This window comes from Callithrix jacchus, chromosome 12 (assembly GCF_049354715.1).
Source record: "Callithrix jacchus isolate 240 chromosome 12, calJac240_pri, whole genome shotgun sequence".
Lineage (NCBI taxonomy): Eukaryota > Metazoa > Chordata > Mammalia > Primates > Cebidae > Callithrix > Callithrix jacchus.
In genome coordinates, this window is record NC_133513.1 from 17,643,123 (window position 1) to 17,660,761 (window position 17,639).

Here is a 17,639-nt window from a genome sequence, read left to right on the forward strand (position 1 = left end):
GGGAGCTGGGGCTGGGGTGGGCTAGCTCCCCCTTCCTCCCTCTGTCTCTCTTCCTGTTTGTGTGCTGTCTACCATGGTTGGTGAGTGCTCAAAGCTGGAGTGGCCCAGAAGGGCTTCCTGGAGGAGGAGGCAGCCCTCCCCCACACCCAGGATCCCACAGACCCGCCCTGTCCTTCCCCTGCCTCCCTGCAGGTGCAGGCAGCTGCCGGGCACTACAGAATGCGCAGCCTCAATAGGTTTCTATCTGTGCGAATGTCTGGCTGGGAGCTGGTTCTGCTGGAGGTCGACGCCAGCCAGGACACTCGAAGGAGCGGCCGGGGCTGGGGCGGGAGTGTCCTTCTCCACCAGGCTGTCTTCAGCGCCCCCAGGGCTGTTCGGCTGCAGCTGTTTGGAAAGATCACCCCAGCAAGGTAACGGTCTCTAGGTGGCCTGCGACGAGGCGGGGAGACCATAGAGGACAAAAGGCACCTGTCCTGGGACATGGGAAATCCTCACTCAGAGACCCCTCTCTGTCCCTCTGAAACCATACCCAAGTCAGCCCCATCGGTGCCACTGAGGGCGTCAAAAGCAGGTGGCATTCAGTTTTCCACTTTGACCCTTTCTTTCTTTTTTGTATTGTTATGAGAGCGTTGATTGTAGATGGCTTAAAGGATGATATGTAAGGGCACCATGGGAGGATTGCTTGAGTTCAGGAGTTCCAGGGCAGCTTATGCAACACCACGAGACCCCATCTCCACAAAAAATTAAAAAATATATTAGCCAGATGTGGGGTGCACCTGTAGTTCCAGCTCCTCATGAGGCTGAGGTGGGAAGGTTGTTTGAGCTCAGGAGTTCAAGAGCAGCCTGGACAACATCGTGAGACCCCATCTGTACAAATTTTTTTTAAAAAGCCAGATGTGGTGGCATGCACCTGTAATCCCAGCTACTTGGGAGGCTGAGGTGAGAGGATTGCTTGAGCTTCGGAGTTGGAGGCTGCAGTGAGCTATGGTTGCACCATTGCAGTCCAGCCTGGGCGGCAGAGTGAAATGAGCCTGCTGCTAAAATAGCAATAATAGTAATAATGTAAAAATGAATGAAACAAAATCACTAGTGACCCAAAGAACGTGTGTCTCCCTCTGGTCTCACATCTGAGTATATATTTACATACGGATGTGTCCAGTATGGTGGGGTCCAGGGTTGGCCACTTGGGTTCAGGTCCTGGCTCTGCCACTGCTGCCTCTGGGACCACTCTCCCTTCTGTGCCTCAGTTTCTCCCCCTGCTTCTTAGGGTGGATGAACTGAGCGCTGCATGTGAGTTCCATGCCAGGACCAGTGGGCATGCTCAGTGGGTACCCTCTTTCTGCAGGTGTCAAATGAAATGCCAGACTTCCCTGCTACTGTCCTCTGGGTGCTCAGACATGACGCCTGTGTGACCAGGGGCGGGGGGTCTTTTTTCCTAGCAAGCAATTCTCTGGTGGACACTAACTGGTTGTCCTACAAATTAACTGAGTTCTGACCCTGGAGGTGGCATCAGCCCCCTCAGGTAAAGTGTGCAGACTGCCCACAAGCTTAGGCACCATTCCCCTCAGCCTTGCTAGTAGCCGGATCTACAGGCTCGCCACCACACCTGGCTACATTTTTGTACTATTTTTGTAGGAACAGGATCTTACTATATTGCCCAGGCTGGTCTTGAACTCCTGGCCTGAAGCAGTTTTTCTGCCTTAGCCTCCCAATGTGCCGGGACTACAGGCATGAGCCACGTTTTATACATCATTACACATTATTACTTGTAGATTATTATGATTCTTCATGTTATCTACCATGACTGCTCCCATCACAATGGAAGAACCTAGGTTCAGCTCCCACTGTGCTTGGTGAGTGCTCGAGAGCTGGAGGGGATCCGGAGGGCTTCCTGGAGGAAGGGGTCCTTCCCCACACTCAGGTTCCTGTGGACCCTTTCTGTCTACCCTCTGCTTCTGGGCTCTCCCCTGCCTCCTGACCAACTGGTTATAACTCATAGGTCCCTATGACCTCCTCCCATCTTGTGTCTGATCATTTGCGAAAATGGCCCACAGAATTCAGGGAAACCTTTTATTTATATTTACTCATTGCTTATAGAGGCTATGATTGGAGAATGGCCGGATGGAAGAGACGCATAGGGCAAGGTATGGGGGAAGGGGTTCTGGGCTTCCCTGCCCTCTCTGGGCTCAGCATCCTCTGTGTGTTCAGCCCAGAAGCTCTCTGTGAGCCCCATGGTTCAGGGATTTCTATGGTGGTTTCATCATGTAGGCGTGACTGCCGAATAACTCAGTCTCCTGCCATTCTCCCCTTCTCAGAGGATTCAAGTTCCAAGCTCTAATCATGGCTTGGTCTTTCTGCTGACCACTCCAATCCAGGAAGCCGCCAAGAGTCACCTCATTAGAACCAAAGGTGCTCCTATCAACAAAAGGCATGTCCTACTTCCAAGGGATTAGGAGCTCTGTGTCAAGGATTAGGGGCAGAGACTAAGGATGTATTTCCTATTACATCACTATATTCTGCTATTTTGAGTACTGCATATTCTGGTACAAACTAGGTCTCCGTTAAATATTTCCTCTGTGATCCGGGCGTGGTGGCTCAGGCCTGTAATCCCAGCACTTCGAGAGGCTGAGGCGGGCTGATCACCTGAGGTCAGGAGTTTGAGACCAGCCTGATCAACATGGAGAGGCCCAGTCTTTACTAAAAATACAAAATTAGTCAAGTGTGATGGTGTGTGCCTGTAATCCCTGCTGCTCAGGAGGCTGAGGCAGGGGAATTGCTTGAATCCGGGAGGCAGAGGTTATAGTGAGCCGAGATCGTGCCATTGCATTTAAGCCTGAGCAAAAAGGGCAAAACTCTGTCTCAAAAAAAAAAAAAAAATGTCCTTTACAATCCCAGGTTTGTTCCAGCTTTGGCATGGATTTAAGGAGACCCTCGGCCATGAATGTGGTCCCAGATAACCTTGTCCTCAGAATTGCCACCACAGCTGTCTGTCCACCCACATGTCCACCTGTCCGTCCTTATCTCCAGTCTGAAAAGGATTTGAGGCACATTATTAAAATGTACCTTGTTCTAGGTCAGGAGTTGGCAGACTTTCAGTAAAAGGCCAGATGGTAAATATTTTCTGCTTTGCGGACCATGTGGTCGCTGTTGCAACTACGCAACCCTGCCATTGAGGCACAAGAGTGTCACAGACCATTCATAAATAATGTGTGTGACTGTGATCCAATAAAACTTTATTTATAAAAACAAGTGGTGGGCCAGTTGGGGCCCACAAGCTGTAGTTTGCCAGCCCTTGTTCTAGATTTTAAAAAGATACACGAGGAAGCTGGGGAAAGGGAAAAGAAAAATAGGAAGATGCTCAAAGTAATATCAGCAAACAAAATGGATGCCATGTGTTCCTCTGTGTTTTTTAGAGCTCAACTGAAGATTTGGCTCTGAGTTTCCTAGCAGCCAATGCAAAGAGAGAAACCAAAAAGTAGTAGTATTTGCAGTGGCCCTCAGAAAGTGCACACACACACTCCACAGCTGTGCACCATGAAATGCACGGCTCATCTTGTTCCTAGTGGTGAAGCTCAAGGGAAATCTCTCTCATGGTGTCACATAAGGAGTTTACTGTGTGATGATAGGAACTGCGTTTCCTGCCACAGTTTTCCAGCCAGTTTAACATCAAGCTTCACAAGTCTGTTCCTTTTCTCACATCTCTCAATCACTCATTATGACCCAGGAGCAGGCATCTTGTATTCCAAAGTTGATTTAATTGTAAACAGCCCTGTGTGTTGGGCACTGTTAGCTGCTTGAGCTTTGGATATGTGACTCTCTGTCTACCTGTTTCCTCATCTGTATATTGTGGATCATAATATTCTCAAAACTCACAGGGCTTTTGTAAGGAGTCAGTGCGTCTAAAGTGCACGATGCGTGGCAGAGAGTGTGTTGGTTAGATATTGCTGCATAGTGAGCTACCCAAAGCTTAGAGATTAAAGAACAACCATTTTGTGTGCTCACAATTCTGTGGGTCAGAAGTTTCCACAAGGCTTAGGCAGTTCTGCTCTATGTGGCATCAGCAGGGGTCATTCTCTGAGACTTTGCTGACATCAGCCTTCAGACGAGTCAGTTACCAGCCAGCTGTGTGCATGGGCTGAGGACGGAGTGGTGGCTTTCTTCCCATGTGTGGCACCTTGGTGCTCTTCCACATGCAACCCCCCTCTCTCTTTTCAAGTGGCTGCTTGGGCTTCCTCACATCATGGCAGTCTCAGGTTGGTTAGACTTCCTACCAGGTGTCTGGGTTCCAAGAGGAAGTGTTCCTGTGGAAGGCGAAAGTTGCAGATCTTAGGGTTCTACGTTGAAATGTCACTTATGCCACATTCTATAGACCAAAACACAGGTCACAAGGCTAGCCCTGATTCAAAGGGAGAGGAAATAGATCTCACATCTTAATGCAGGAGTGGCAAAGTCACGTTGTAGGAGAGTGTGTGGGAAGGGGTGGCCATAGATGGAAACACCCTCTGTCACACCTGGGTGAGTACCTGTCAGAATCAATATCAATTTCAGTTCAGGGCCAGGCACAGTGGCTCATGCCTATAGTCCCAGCATTTTGGGAGACTGAGGCAGGTGGATCAACTGAGGTCAGGAGTTCAAGACCAGCCTGGACAATATGCTGAAACCCCGTCTGTACTAAAAATACAAAGATTGTCCAGGTGTGGTGGTGGGGGCCTGTAATCCCAGCTACTTGGAAGACTGAGACAGGAGAATCATTTGAGCCTCAGAGGTGGAAGTTGCAGTGAGCCGAGATCGTGCCACTGCGCTCCAGCCTGGGTGAGTCTTCCCTGCCCTCCAAAAAATGCTCAATATCAGTATGTCCACTTTATTCCCCACTTCACATAAGAAGCAGCGGATGCTCAGAGAGCTTATGTCCTTGTCCCAGGTTATCCTGCTATTTGGAACCCAGCTTTGCCTGACTACAAAGCCTGATCTTAACCCCCTTACTTCACTGTCTAGGATTTGGCTGTTTTCCAAGGCACTACTGGACCAGAACATGGCACAGCTGCTCCTCAAGGCATCTGAGGAAAGGAGGGGAGGCCAGGTCCTGACCTTACAGAGCCAAACCCGGCACACGGTGGCTGGCTGGGCAGCGATGCCCCACCTCCTGACACTCGCAGGAAGGCTGAAGCAGAAGGAGACACTTTGAGAGGGTGAGGGCCTGGGGAACGCCATGGGGCAGGGGCAAGCACTTTCTATGGAACTGCGAAGTAGATTCAGTCCACCCAAGCCCACTGATGTTCCAATTCCAGCATCTCACTGGCGTATACACAGTTTTAGATAAAGGGGCCTAGAGGATTCCCCTTTGTGAGAAATGAATATGCATTCTGACAAAGAAAATCTGCTAACTAAAAACCAAATAGGGTTCCTTATGCAGGACTTGTCAGAGCCTTTAAAATGCTAACGGACATTGTGTATCTCCAGGAGAAAGAGTTGGGTGCAGGGTTTCCAGGCATATTTTTTTTAGAAAACTTTTTATTTTGATGTAACACTAGACTTGTAGGAAAGTTGCAAGAATAGTACAAAGAATCCCACAGGTCCTTTGCCCAGATTAATCAATTGCTAACATATTACATCTCGTAGATCATTCTCATATTCATATTCTCTCTATATGTACATGTATGTCTACTCTGTTTATGATTTCATTCCTGACTTGTGTTTTCTTAGGGTGCAGACATGATAGTTCTTTCTTTTTTTTATTTTATGAGAGAGTTTTGCTCTTACCCACCAGGCTGGAGTGCAGAGGAGCGATCTCAGCTCACAGCAACCTCTGCCTCTCAGGTTCAAGGAATTCTGCTGCCTCAGCCTCCCAAGCAGCTGTGATTACAGGAGCACAGCATCGCATCTGGCTAATTTTTTGTATTTTTAGTAGAGAATGGGGTTTCACCATGTTGGCCAGGCTGGTCTCAAACTCCTGAGCTGAAGTTCTGCCTCAGCTCCCAAGGTGCTGGGATTACAGGTGTGAGCCACCACGCCTGGCCAATACTGACATTTTGCAGGGTGCGAGGCAGTCATGTTGTGAAACAGCCTCCGTCTGGGTTTGAGAGATGCTTCCTGATGCCTGCATTCCAGGAAGCCTGTTGGTAGGACACCGCAGAAGTGAGGCAGCCTCCTGTCAGGTGGCACCTGCTGTCCATTTGTACAGCGTTGGTGACATTAGCTTGGATCTCTTGATTAAGGTGGGGTCTGCTAGGTTTCTTGGCTGTAAAGCTCTCAGTTGTTTCCTTTGTAATTAATCAGTAATTGTAGTGAGATACTTGTATTCTGTGGTCTCATCGAATTGTGAACCTCCTAGGTTTAGCGTCCACTGATGATGCTGGTCTGAGTCTGTTACTGCTATGATGATTGCCAAATGGGGATTTTTCTAATTAAAAAAAAATGTATTGCTTAGAGGCCAGGTGTGGTGGCTCATGACTGTAATCCCAGCACTTGAGGAGGCTGAGGCAGGAGGATCGCCTGAGGCTAGGAGTTAAAGACCAGCCTGGCCAACATGGTGAAACCCTGTTGCTACTGAAAATATAAAAATTTGCCAGGCGCGGTGTTGTATGCCTGTAGTCTCAGCTGCTCAGGAGGCTGAGGCATGAGAATCACTTGAACATAGGAGGCGGAGGTTGGAGTGGGCCAGGATTGTGCTACTGCCCTCCAGCCTGGGAGATAGAGTGAGTCTCTGTATTGCTCAGGGTAGAATGCTTTCCCTGCTCACTCCCTCTGCCTTTCCCTTCCCTTCTGTCCTAATCTGTCCTCGAAATGCTATAACATACCCGAGTCTGGGTCATTTATAAAGACATTGGCTCATAGTTCTTCAGGCTGTACTGGAAGCATGGTGCATTTGCTTCTTGAGGTGGGGAGCTGGGGGGTGGGCTGCCAGCACGTCACAGGCCAGAGCAGGATTAAGAGAAAGAGGGGTGTGCCACTACACACGTTTAAACAACCAGATCTCACTGTCACAAGGACAGTCCCAAGGGGATGCTGCTAAACTGTTTCTGAGAAATCTGCTCCCACTGATCCAGCTGCCTCCTACCAGGCCCCGCCTCCGACCCTGGGGATTACAATTCAACATGGGGTTGTTGGGGACACAGGTCCAAACTATATCACCGTCCCCCTTTCCTTCTTTCCTTAACCTCAGTACAAACTCATGGATTCCTGTTTTATTCTGTAATCCATAATGATCATGATTTATTTCAGTGCCCAGTTTTCCTAGATTTACCCCATGGGAGTCCCTGAAAGATGGCTCCTCTCCCTCCCACTCCCCCTCAGCATAGAGAAAAGTCCAATCGTACGGCAAACACCCATGTGCCCCCCACCTAACTATTATAATTGTTTGCATTTGCGTTATTTTCTTTATCCCCTCTGCACTATCCACCTGTCAGAGGTGTGTAAACCAGAGCAACTCCATCTTGAATGGGAGCTGTGTAAAAAGAGGCTGAGAACCACTGGGCTGCATGTTATGTAAAAATTTTCAGTGCCATAAAAGAATTAGCACTCGAATATAAATTTTCTCAGCAAGGCAATTTACTTCCATGGAAGATTTGGCTCACAGATAAAGCAATAGTGAGCACACACACGTGGTCAAGGGATTCTTATTCCTGACGGAGGTCGCCCCTACTGCTGTATCATTCTCCTATTGGCTAGGGTTAGACAGCACAGTCTAAGCTAATTCCAATTGGCTATTTTAAAGAGAACAGGGGTAGCAGCTGGAGTGGTGGAGTGGGTAGTTTGGTAGGAAGGACGGTTACCGGACCGGTTAGAGCAGGTGACCAGGGGTGACTCAGGTCAGAGCAGGTGACCAGAGGAACAGATGTGAACTACTGATTAGAACGGGCAGGAAAGTTGTTTGCTGAAACTGGAGGCAAGGGGGCAAAGAGGACCAGGATGTTAAACTTTACACTGGAGCTGAACATACTGACACACTGATTGTTTGAGGAGAAGCCTGGAGTTCACTATGTCTAACATGCATTCCCAGAAGTTAAGGCATTCTAAATCCCAGGATGAGATAGGAGGTCGGCACAAGATACATTTCATAATGACCTTGCTGCTAAAACAGGTTGCAGTAAAGAAGCCGGCTAAATCCCACCAAAAACCAAGATGGTGACGAGAGTGTCCTCTGGTCGTCCTCGTTACTACACTCCCGTCAGCACCATGACAGTTTACAGTTGCCATGGCAGCATCAGGAAGTTACCCTATGTGGTCTAAAAAAGGAGAGGTATGGGCCAGGGGTGGTGGCTCATGCCTGTAATCTCAGCACTTTGGGAGGCTGAGGTGGGTGTATCACCTGAAGTCAGGAGTTCAAGACCAGCCTGGCCAATATGGAGAAACCCCATCTCTACTAATACAAAAAAAATTAGGTGGCCGTGGTGTGGTGCGTGACTGTAGTCCCAAATACTCGGAAGGCTGAGGGAGGAGAATTGCTTAAACCTGGGAGGTGGAGGTTGCAGTGAGCTGAGATCACGCCACTGCGCTCCAGCCTGGGCAGTGTTAGATACAGTGAACTCCAAGTTTCTCTTCAAAGAATCAGTGTGTCACTATGTTCAGGCCTCTTATTCTTTAATTCTCTACTTTAAAATTTAACTTCCTTGTAGTTTCAGTAAACAACCTTTTCCACCAGTTCTAATCAGTAGTTCATGTCTGTTCCCCGCCCCCTGCTCCATCCTGAGATCATCCAGGCCACCTATTCTCATCTCCTGTCTGGTCACCTGCTCTGAACTGTTCCAGAAGCGTCCTTCCTGCCAAACTACCCACCCCACCACTCCGGCTCATACCCCTGCTCTCTTTAAAATAGCCGATCAGAATTAGCTTAGACTGAGCAGTCTAACCCTGGCCAATAGGAATGACACAGCAGTAGGGACTACCTGTGTCAGGAATAAGAACGCCTTCCTCTCCCTTGTCCAGCTGTGCTTGCCATTGACTGGGCGTGGTAGCTCACGCCTGTAATTACAGCACTTTGGGAAGCCGAGGTGGGCAGATCACGAGGTCAGGAATTTGAGACCATCTTGGCCAACTTGGTGAAACCCCGTCTTCTACTAAAAATACAAAAATTACCTGGGCATGGTTGTGGACACCTGTTTACTGAGGAAATTAATATTCGAGTGCTACTTTTGTGGCACCAAAAACTTACGCATAACAACAAGAGCGAAACAATCTCAAATAAAATAAATAAAAAATACAAAGCGGTGGGCATGAATAACCCACCTTGTTTAGTGTATATAATCAAATAACTGTAAAAACAGGCAGGCTGCAGTCCTGAGGGCTGCTCTGTCTTGAGTAGTTATTATTCCTTTCTTAATAAATTTGCTTTTGCTTTGCACCGTGGACTCGCCCTGAATTCTTTCTTGCACGAGATCCAGGAAGCCTGTTTTGGGGTCTGCATCCAGACCCCTGTCCTGTAAAACATCCATCTATGTTCTTACTGATGCTTTCCAGAGTAAGTTGTAGACATCAGAACACCTTACCCCTAAATGGATTAGCGCGCACATCACGAACTAAAGCTCGGTATTTGCTTACAGTCTCCCCGTCTCTTAATCTCCCTCCCTTACTTCCTTCCTCTGGTCGTGTAAATTTATGCAATGAAACGTGCCAATCTCAGCTGGGAGCAGTGGCTCAAACCTGTAATCCCAGCACTTTGGGAGGCCGAGAAGGGTGGATTGCTTGAGGCTAGGAGTTTGAGACCAACCTGGGCAACATAAGCAGACTCTTTGATACCACAAAAATTTTGGAAATTAGCGGGATGTGGTGGCGCATGCCTGTAGTCCCAGCTACGTGGCGACTGGGGTGGGAGGATCGCTTGAGCCTGGAAGGTGGAGGTTGCAGCAAGCCATGATTGCGTCACTGCATTCCAGCCCGGCCACAGAGTGAAACCCTGTCTCAAAGAAATAACCATTTAAATGTCTAGTGGTCTCTCTCTGTGGCTTTAATTTGCATTTTTTTGTTGATGAATGATGTTGATCATATTTTCGTGTATGTTATTTGTTCACGTAGCTTCCTTTGAGACAGGTCAGATCAACTTTTTCCCCATTTTAAAAGTTGTCTTTTATTGAGCTGTAAATACTCTTTATGTATTCTGGAATAGAATGTTTTCTTCCATTTGGATTTTTATGCCTTTTTTTTTTTTTTTTTGAGATGGGGCCTCGTTTTGTCACCCAGACTGAGGTGTGGTGGCACGATCATGGCTCACTGTAGCCTCAAACTCCTGGGCTCAAGCAATCCGCCTGCCTTAGCCTCCCAGGTAGCTGGGACTACAGGTGCATGCCAGCATACCCAGATAATTGTTTTTTAGAGGCATGGTCTCCATTTGTTGCCCAGGCTGGTCTGGAATGCCTGAGTTTAAACAATCCTCTTACCTCCACCTCCCAAAGTGCTGGGATTATAGGCATGAGCCACCATGCCTGGTCTGATATTTTTATGCCACTAAAGTTTTTTTTTTTTCTTACTACAGTGGGTAAGAACTACAGTATAATATTGAATAAAAATAAAAATTCTCACCTTGTTCTTAGTCTTACAAGGAAAATGTTCAAAATTTCCGCAAATAATTTTCATGTTTTCTATTGGTTTTGCATAGATGTTCTTTATCAGATTGCAGAGTTTTGTTTGTTTTTTAGAGACAGTCCTGCTCTGTCTCCCAGGCTGGATGGTGCAATCTCAGCTCACTGTAACCTGCAACCTCCCCCTTCTGGGTTCAAGTGATTCTCCTGCTTTAGCCTCCCAAGTAGCTGCAATTACAGGCACCCGCCACCACACCTGGCTAATTTTTGTAGTCTTACTAGAGACAGAATTTCACCATGTTGGCCAGGCTGGTCTCAAACTCCTGGCTTCAAGTGATCTGCCTGCCTCAGCCCTTCAAAGTGCTGGGATTATAGGCATGAGCCACCATGCCTGGCCAGTTTTTATTATTCTTAAGCATGGGTGTGGAATGTAGTCAGATGCCTTTTCTGAATCTAGTCCATATTCACATGGTTTTCCACTTTCATTTTGTTAGTAGAGTGAGTTAAATTGGTCTTCAGTGTGAAACCAACCTTGCTTTAGCGGGATTCCCTCCATTGTTTCATAAGCATTTTTCTTTCTATATGTAATTGAATTTGGTTTCCTAATACTTTGTTAAGAAAGTTGGTATCCGTGGGCTGGGCACTGCGGCTCACGCCTGTAATCCTAGCACTTGGGGGGTCCGAGGCAGGCGGATCTTGAGGTCAGGAGATTGAGACTGTCCTGGCCAACATGGTGAAACTTCATCTCTAGTAGAAATATGAAAATTAGCTGGGCGTGGTGGTGGGTGCCTATAGTCCCAGCTACTCCAGAGGCTGAGGCAAGAGAATCGCTTGAACCTGGGAGGCGGAGGTTGCAGTGAGCTGAGATCGCGCCACTGCACTCCATCCTGGCAGCAGAGCGGGACTCCGTCTCAGAAAAGAAAAAAAAAAATTGGTATCTGTGTTCACAGCACTATTGCGTTGTAATTTTCCTTTTTTGCAAAGCTCTTGTCAGGTTTGGTATGAGGTTTATGCTGATTTCATAAACCAAGTTGATGATTCTGTTCTTTTTCTTTTCTGAAAGCGTCTGTATGAGATTGGTGGTGATGTTCCCTACATGTCTGATGGACTCTACCGGTGAAGACCTCTGGAGGTTCTCTGTGGGATTCTCTTGGAGAACATATAAATCCAGAGCTATTCGGGTTTTCTCTATTACTTTGCAGATTAGCTTGGTTGATTTTCAGAGTACTATGCGAGAGCTGCCATAATTTGATGGATTTCACAAATGTGCCATTTCTTTCCCTTTTTTTTTTTTTTTTTTTTTTTTTTTTTGAGAAGAAGTATCGCTCTCTCACCCAGTCTGCAGCGCAGTAGTGCGATCTCAGCTCACCGCAACGTTCACCTCCTGGGTTCAAGCGATTCTCCTGCCTCAGCCTCCCAAGTAGCTGGGACTACAAGTGCGTGCCACCACGCCCAGCTAATTTTTGTATTTTAGTAGAGACGGAGTTTCACCATGTTGGCCAGGCTGGTCTCGTTTTCTTTACCTCATGATCCACCCACCTTGGCCCCCCGAAGTGTTGGGATTACAGGCATGAGCCACCACGCCCAGCCTACAAATGTGACATTTCTGACATGAGTTACAAGTGTGACATCATGAATCTAGCATCTTCCTACCCTGAAATTCTTTTCCCTCCTCTCCAAAGCAGCTCGGTTCCCTGAGCTGCCCCCTGCTCTGTTCTTCTCTCCCATCCTCTGCAGGCACCCTCAGAGTCACTGCTGACTCAGCTGTGCTGGGTTTCCTCCTGCGGGACAAGCATGAGAAGGCAGGGAATGGCACCAGCGTGCGCAGCGTGACCTGTGTCCTCACCCAGAACAGCAGCCAGGCCTTGCCTGCAGAGCTCCAGTTGAAGGGCCAGCTGCAGGCCCAGAGGAAAAACCTGAGGGCCCAGGCCAGCATCCGGACCCACGCGGCCAGCCTGGCTCTAGGTGGAGCTTGTACCTGGGGCCCCGGGCACAGCCAGCTTGGAGGTGGCCTGACGCACAATATCAGTACGCTGCGTGATGCAGGTAGGATGAGTGGTCCAGGCAGAACAGCTTCTTCCTCCAAGACTCCCAAGTCCTGGGGCCAACGGAGGGGGGATAAATGAGACTCTAGCACCCAAACTCACATTCTAGCTTCGTTTCTTTCCCCTACTGGCTTTCCCTGCACATCTGTCACTTCTTCCCCGGGCTGTGATTCAGCCAGAACACGCAGGTTCAGGACACTCGATGTTACAGTATTGGCATGCTTCAGATGAGATGGTGATGGCAGGTGCCACCAAGCCCCTCCTCTCTCCCTCCTTCTCCTCTCCTTTCTCTCTCCCTCCCTCTCCTCCTCCTCCTCCTCCTCCCTCTCCCCCCTCATCTCCCCTCTCCTTCCTCCTTCCTCTTTCCCTCCCCTTCCCCCCTCTTCCCCCCTCCTTCCCTCCCTCTCTTCCCCCTTCTCCCCTGCTCCTCTCTCTTTTCTCCCTTCCTCTCCCCTTCTCCCTGCCTCTCCTCCCTCCCTCTCCCCACCCTGTCCCACTCCCTCCCTCCCTCTCCATCTGCCTCCCCCTCCACCTGCCTCTTCTAGACTGCCTCCTCCCACCTGCCTCCCTCTGCCTGGCTTCCCCCTGCCTGCTTCCCCCAGTCTGGCCTCTTCACCCCAACCCGTTCCCTGGGACTTCTCATGCAGGTAGATGCCTGGTCTAGGACCCCAATGATGCCTTCTGGGACAGTAGCTATGAAATAGTCCCAACAGCCCTGCGTGGGCTTCTCAGAGATGTTCCCTCCAGGCCTGGAGGGGCCCGGTGCAGCAGTGAGGGGAGGACACACCATCAGACCCCTGTTTCTCTCTGAGATTTGGGCCCTGTCCTTGGGAGCTGGAAATTTTAAGGGGACATGGGTTCCACTACTATGTGTGGTGACTGTGCTGTGAGGTTGGACTAGATGAAATCTCCACTTCTGTGAAATGTGGACAGTTTCATATGGTTTAACTTGGTGTATTACGGGCAGTGAGACCTGGAGTTGGGGAGCTCAGGGGACCCTCCAGAGAGCAGGTGGGCTGGCCAGGCTCCCGTCATGTTCCCACCAGACTCAATGGGGTGGAGTGGGGTGAGTGGTCTCTGGGGCTCTGCCCATCCCTGCCCACTGGCCTCTTTCCCCAGGACTCCCCTCTAAGGCAGAGGCGCTCCTTTTTCTCACCCACGTGTCTTCCAACTGCTCAGCACGCCTGGCACTGTGGAATGCGAGGGGTCAGCTAGACGCTGCCCTTGGCCTAGAGGGCCTGACCCCGGAGTCCCCGAGCTGCCAGCTCCATGCTAGCTTCCATCATATCCACAATGTGCCCAGCCTCAAGCACTGGGGCCTCCCCTTCTCCATAGACGGCTACAGGCACTTCCAGGTGAGGAGGGGGCTGTGCCTGGGCCACACGGGGGACAGTGGGTCCCAGGGACACCCAATAGCTTTGCTTCTGCCCAGAGTGTGGGACGCAATCTGGCAGCCGGGCTGACAGTGAACTTGGATGGCGAGCAGCTCCACGCAGCCCTGGAGAGGAAGGCAGAGGGCAGCTGCCAGGGGCTGGTGCTGGGGCTGCACCACGGCCTCTCGGGGCTACAGGGCACACTGCCCTCCAGCTAGAGGTGAGTGGCTCAGTGCCCACATGCAGCCTGCACTGCTGGGCTCAGGGGGCCCAAGCGGGGTCTACCGGGGCCCTCTTCCTATCTCTACTTCTTTTCTTAGTAACCCCCTACCTGCCTTCCCCAACATCTACCTTCCCCACCCCTCCACTATTCTCCCCACCTGCCTCCCCCAACCTGCCTCCCGCAACCTGCCTCCCCCAACCTGCCTCTCCCCCACCTGCCTCTCCCCCACCTTCCTCTCCCCTACCTGCCTCCCTGGCACCTGCCTCCCTCCCATCCTCCCTTCCATTTTCCCACTCATCCTCCCTTCCATCTTCCCCCTATCATCTTCATCTGCTCTCCTGCCACCTGGCCTCCTATCTACCCACGGCTTTATTTCCTCCCATCCTCCCTCCCTCCTCCCCCTACTCTGCCTTCCCAGCCCTCCCAATCTCCTCCTCCCCTGTCTCCCTCTCCTCCCCTTCCTCATCTGTCTCCCTCCCCTCCCCTCCTCTTACTCTCTCCCTCATCCCTCCCTCCCTATCCCCTCACACTCTCCCTCACCCTCTCCTCCTCCTCCCTTTCTCTCTCTCCCCCCACTTGTGCTCTGCATTTGTCCTTCCTATCTGCACACTGGACAGCAGAGCTGGGGCAGTCACCTCTCAGGGTTCTCTGGCCCTACCTGGTAGAATGAAGACGGTGGAGCCCCTGGCCCCTCAGTTTCTCCTTGGGGCTGCCTCCCCTGGAGAAACCTCACACCCACAGCTGTCTTCCTCAGTATTCTCAGAAATGAAAAGCAGGAAGCCACCGTGGTGCCTGTCCCGAAGGGTGGCTAAACCGTCCACGGTGGGGGAGGGAACATGAGTGACCAGGGCTCCTGGCCTGAAGCCAGGCCACACCATTGCTGACTGTGTGACCACAGGCAAGATGCTTTCTTTTCCCTGACTTGTGTGACTCAGTTTCCTCATCTGCCACCACCTCCTGTGGTTCCTCTGAGGTTCAGATGATGAACCAGTTGGCACCGTGCCTGGCCCAGAGGCCCTGCATGGTGGGAGCTCTGATTGCCTTAATTTGATGATGCTGATGCTGTGGCTTTGCCCTCGTGTCTCTGTGCAAGCCTCTCTTTGGGGTTATCTGCCCACAGTGGCTTCCCCAAAGGGGTGGGGTCAGGTGGGATCTTGGCAGCCATGCCAGTTCACTCTGGGGTCGGGGGAAGAAGCCAGCCCCTTCCCACCCACCGGTCTTCACAGGTCAACTGCAGCGGAGACGCCTCATCCATCCAGCTGTTAGGACCCTGCCGAGGGGACATCGCTGGGCAGCCTCTCGAGGTACGGGGTCTCTGTCCTGGGCAAGATGGCTGTGGTACACAGTGGGCCCCTCCAGGGAGGCTGGCACAGCCTGATCACACCACTGCCTGTGGTGTGGCATGGGGCTGAGGTCACTGCCAGGAGAAACTCACATGGTCCCCTTCCTTCAAGACCCCCATATCCCTGGTGACATGCACCTGGACTCCCAGCTCCCAGGGGCGTCCGCTCAACCTGGCAGTCATTGAGTGGTCCCGTCTGCAAGCACAGGTAGACATCAACCAAGAACCGGGGTTGCAAGCCCACCTCTTTCCTGGGTGGCCGGGCTGGTGGCGGGCGTGTCCTGGCCTCATGAGACCAGCGGATGGTGGAGCTCAGGGCTGGGGCGTGGCTCAGCTCAGGTGGCTTCACGCTCACTCTCCTGAGGGTGCTGGCAGGAAGTGCAATGCCTTTCTCCTTGTCCTGTCTGTCTCCCAGCACTGCCATCTAAGTGGCAGGGGCTCGGCCATTTCTATTTCATGCATGGTAGTATCCCCAGGTTTAAGACGGAGCGTGACATGTCATAGGTGCTCAGTCCACATTGTTGACTCATGGAGCAGCAGTCCCTGCCTCATAAAACAGGTGACATAAAACTGTGAGGGGCCTCGCTGCCTGCTGCGCATTCAGGCAATGATTGTAGCTGCTGCTGCTCTTGCCCCTGTTTCTTTCCATTCATTCATTCATTCATTGAGACAGAGTCTTCCTTAGTTGCCTAGGCTGGAGTGCAGTGGTGTGACCTCGGTTCACTGTAACCTCCACCTCCCAAGTTCAAGCAGTTCCCCTGCCTCAGCCTTCCAGGTGGCTGGGATTAAGGTGCCCGCCACCACTCCTGGCTACTTTTTGTATTTTTAGTAGAGACAGGGTTTCGCTATCTTAGACAGGCTGGTCTCGAACTGACCTTAAGTGATCTGTCCACCTCAGCCTCCCAAAGTGCTGGGATTACAGGCATGAGCCACCACGCCTGGGCTGCTTCCGCTGTTTCAGTGATCAGCCTGCATGTGTGGGGTGCAGGAGTTGCAAACTCGAAGCTTTTGGGGCCAGGTGGAGAATTGAAATGTGTCCCTGGGCTGCGTGGGAACTGCAGAGTGTGGGCCAAGTCTTAAAGCCTCCGCATCGTATGGATCTTTTCACGTTTCTTGTAGTAAAATGCATATGGTAATGTAAAATCATTTTAAAGTATACAACTCAGTGATGCTATGTGTGTTCATGCTATCCTACAATCATCGGCGCTCACAATTTCCAGAACTTTCCTCACCCCAGTGGAAACCTCATACCCATCAGCAATCCCTCCCATCCTCTCTTCCCTGGTCCCCAACTACCACGAATCTGCCTTCTGTCCCGATGCATTTGTCCATTCTGGAAATTTTATATAAACAGATTTATATAAGGTGTCGTATATCCCAGCACTTCAGGAGGTTGAGGCAGGCAGCTCACTTGAGGTCAGGAGTTTGAGACCAGCCTGGCCAACATGGCAAAACCCTGTCTCTACTAAAAATACAAAAAATGAGCTGGGCGTGGTGGCGGTTGCCTTTAGTCTCAGCTACTCTGAAGGCTGAGGCAGGAGAATCGCTTGAATTCAGGAGGCAGAGTCTGCAGTGAGCTAAGATTGTGCCACTGCACTCCAGCCTGAGCAACAGAGCAAGAATCTGTCAAACACAAAGCAAAAAATATCAGAGTGATGACACAAAACCTACCAGCTCAAGGGCCACTAGTTTGCAAGCCCTGGTCTAAGGCTGACTGGATCCTGGGAACTCCCAGTCCTGGGGGAAAGTCTAGGGAGCCAGCAATGTGGTGACGAGGGCTCAGGCCTCAGTTTCCCCAGCTCTGCCCACTGTGGCTGGGTTTCAGGGAAGTACCTGGCAGATACTAACAGAGAGCGCAGCCCTGGCTTCTCTGCTGTCACGGTGAGTCTCCAGATCTGCCCTGAGCCTGTGTGCCTGGGGCCCGTATGACCTTGGCATCATCAGGGTCAGTGGTGACACCAGCAGAGGCCAAGCAGGCAGGCCTGGGTGTGGCCCAGTGTGGATGGGGACAGTTTGGCAGAGCTGGCCAGCAGTACAGAGCCCCTGAGACTCAGGACAAGTCCAGCTTCAGGCCCTGTGCTGTCATCCCAGAGGGTGGGTGGCCCGTGGTCAGAGAACCCAGCAGACCTGGACCTCCTGTGG

General features: G+C 50.8%; 1 protein-coding gene across 1 annotated transcript in view; it reads left to right on the forward strand.

Moving 5' to 3' along the window:
- LOC100391236 (uncharacterized) overlaps nucleotides 1-17,639 on the forward strand; it is an 86,014-nt gene that overhangs the window by 20,753 nt on the left and 47,622 nt on the right. The window contains 6 exon segments of the mRNA XM_078346844.1: nucleotides 193-410; nucleotides 4,996-5,189; nucleotides 12,252-12,560; nucleotides 13,679-13,914; nucleotides 13,992-14,156; nucleotides 15,382-15,459. Of these exon segments, the coding sequence (XP_078202970.1) occupies nucleotides 193-410; nucleotides 4,996-5,189; nucleotides 12,252-12,560; nucleotides 13,679-13,914; nucleotides 13,992-14,156; nucleotides 15,382-15,459 (1,200 nt within the window).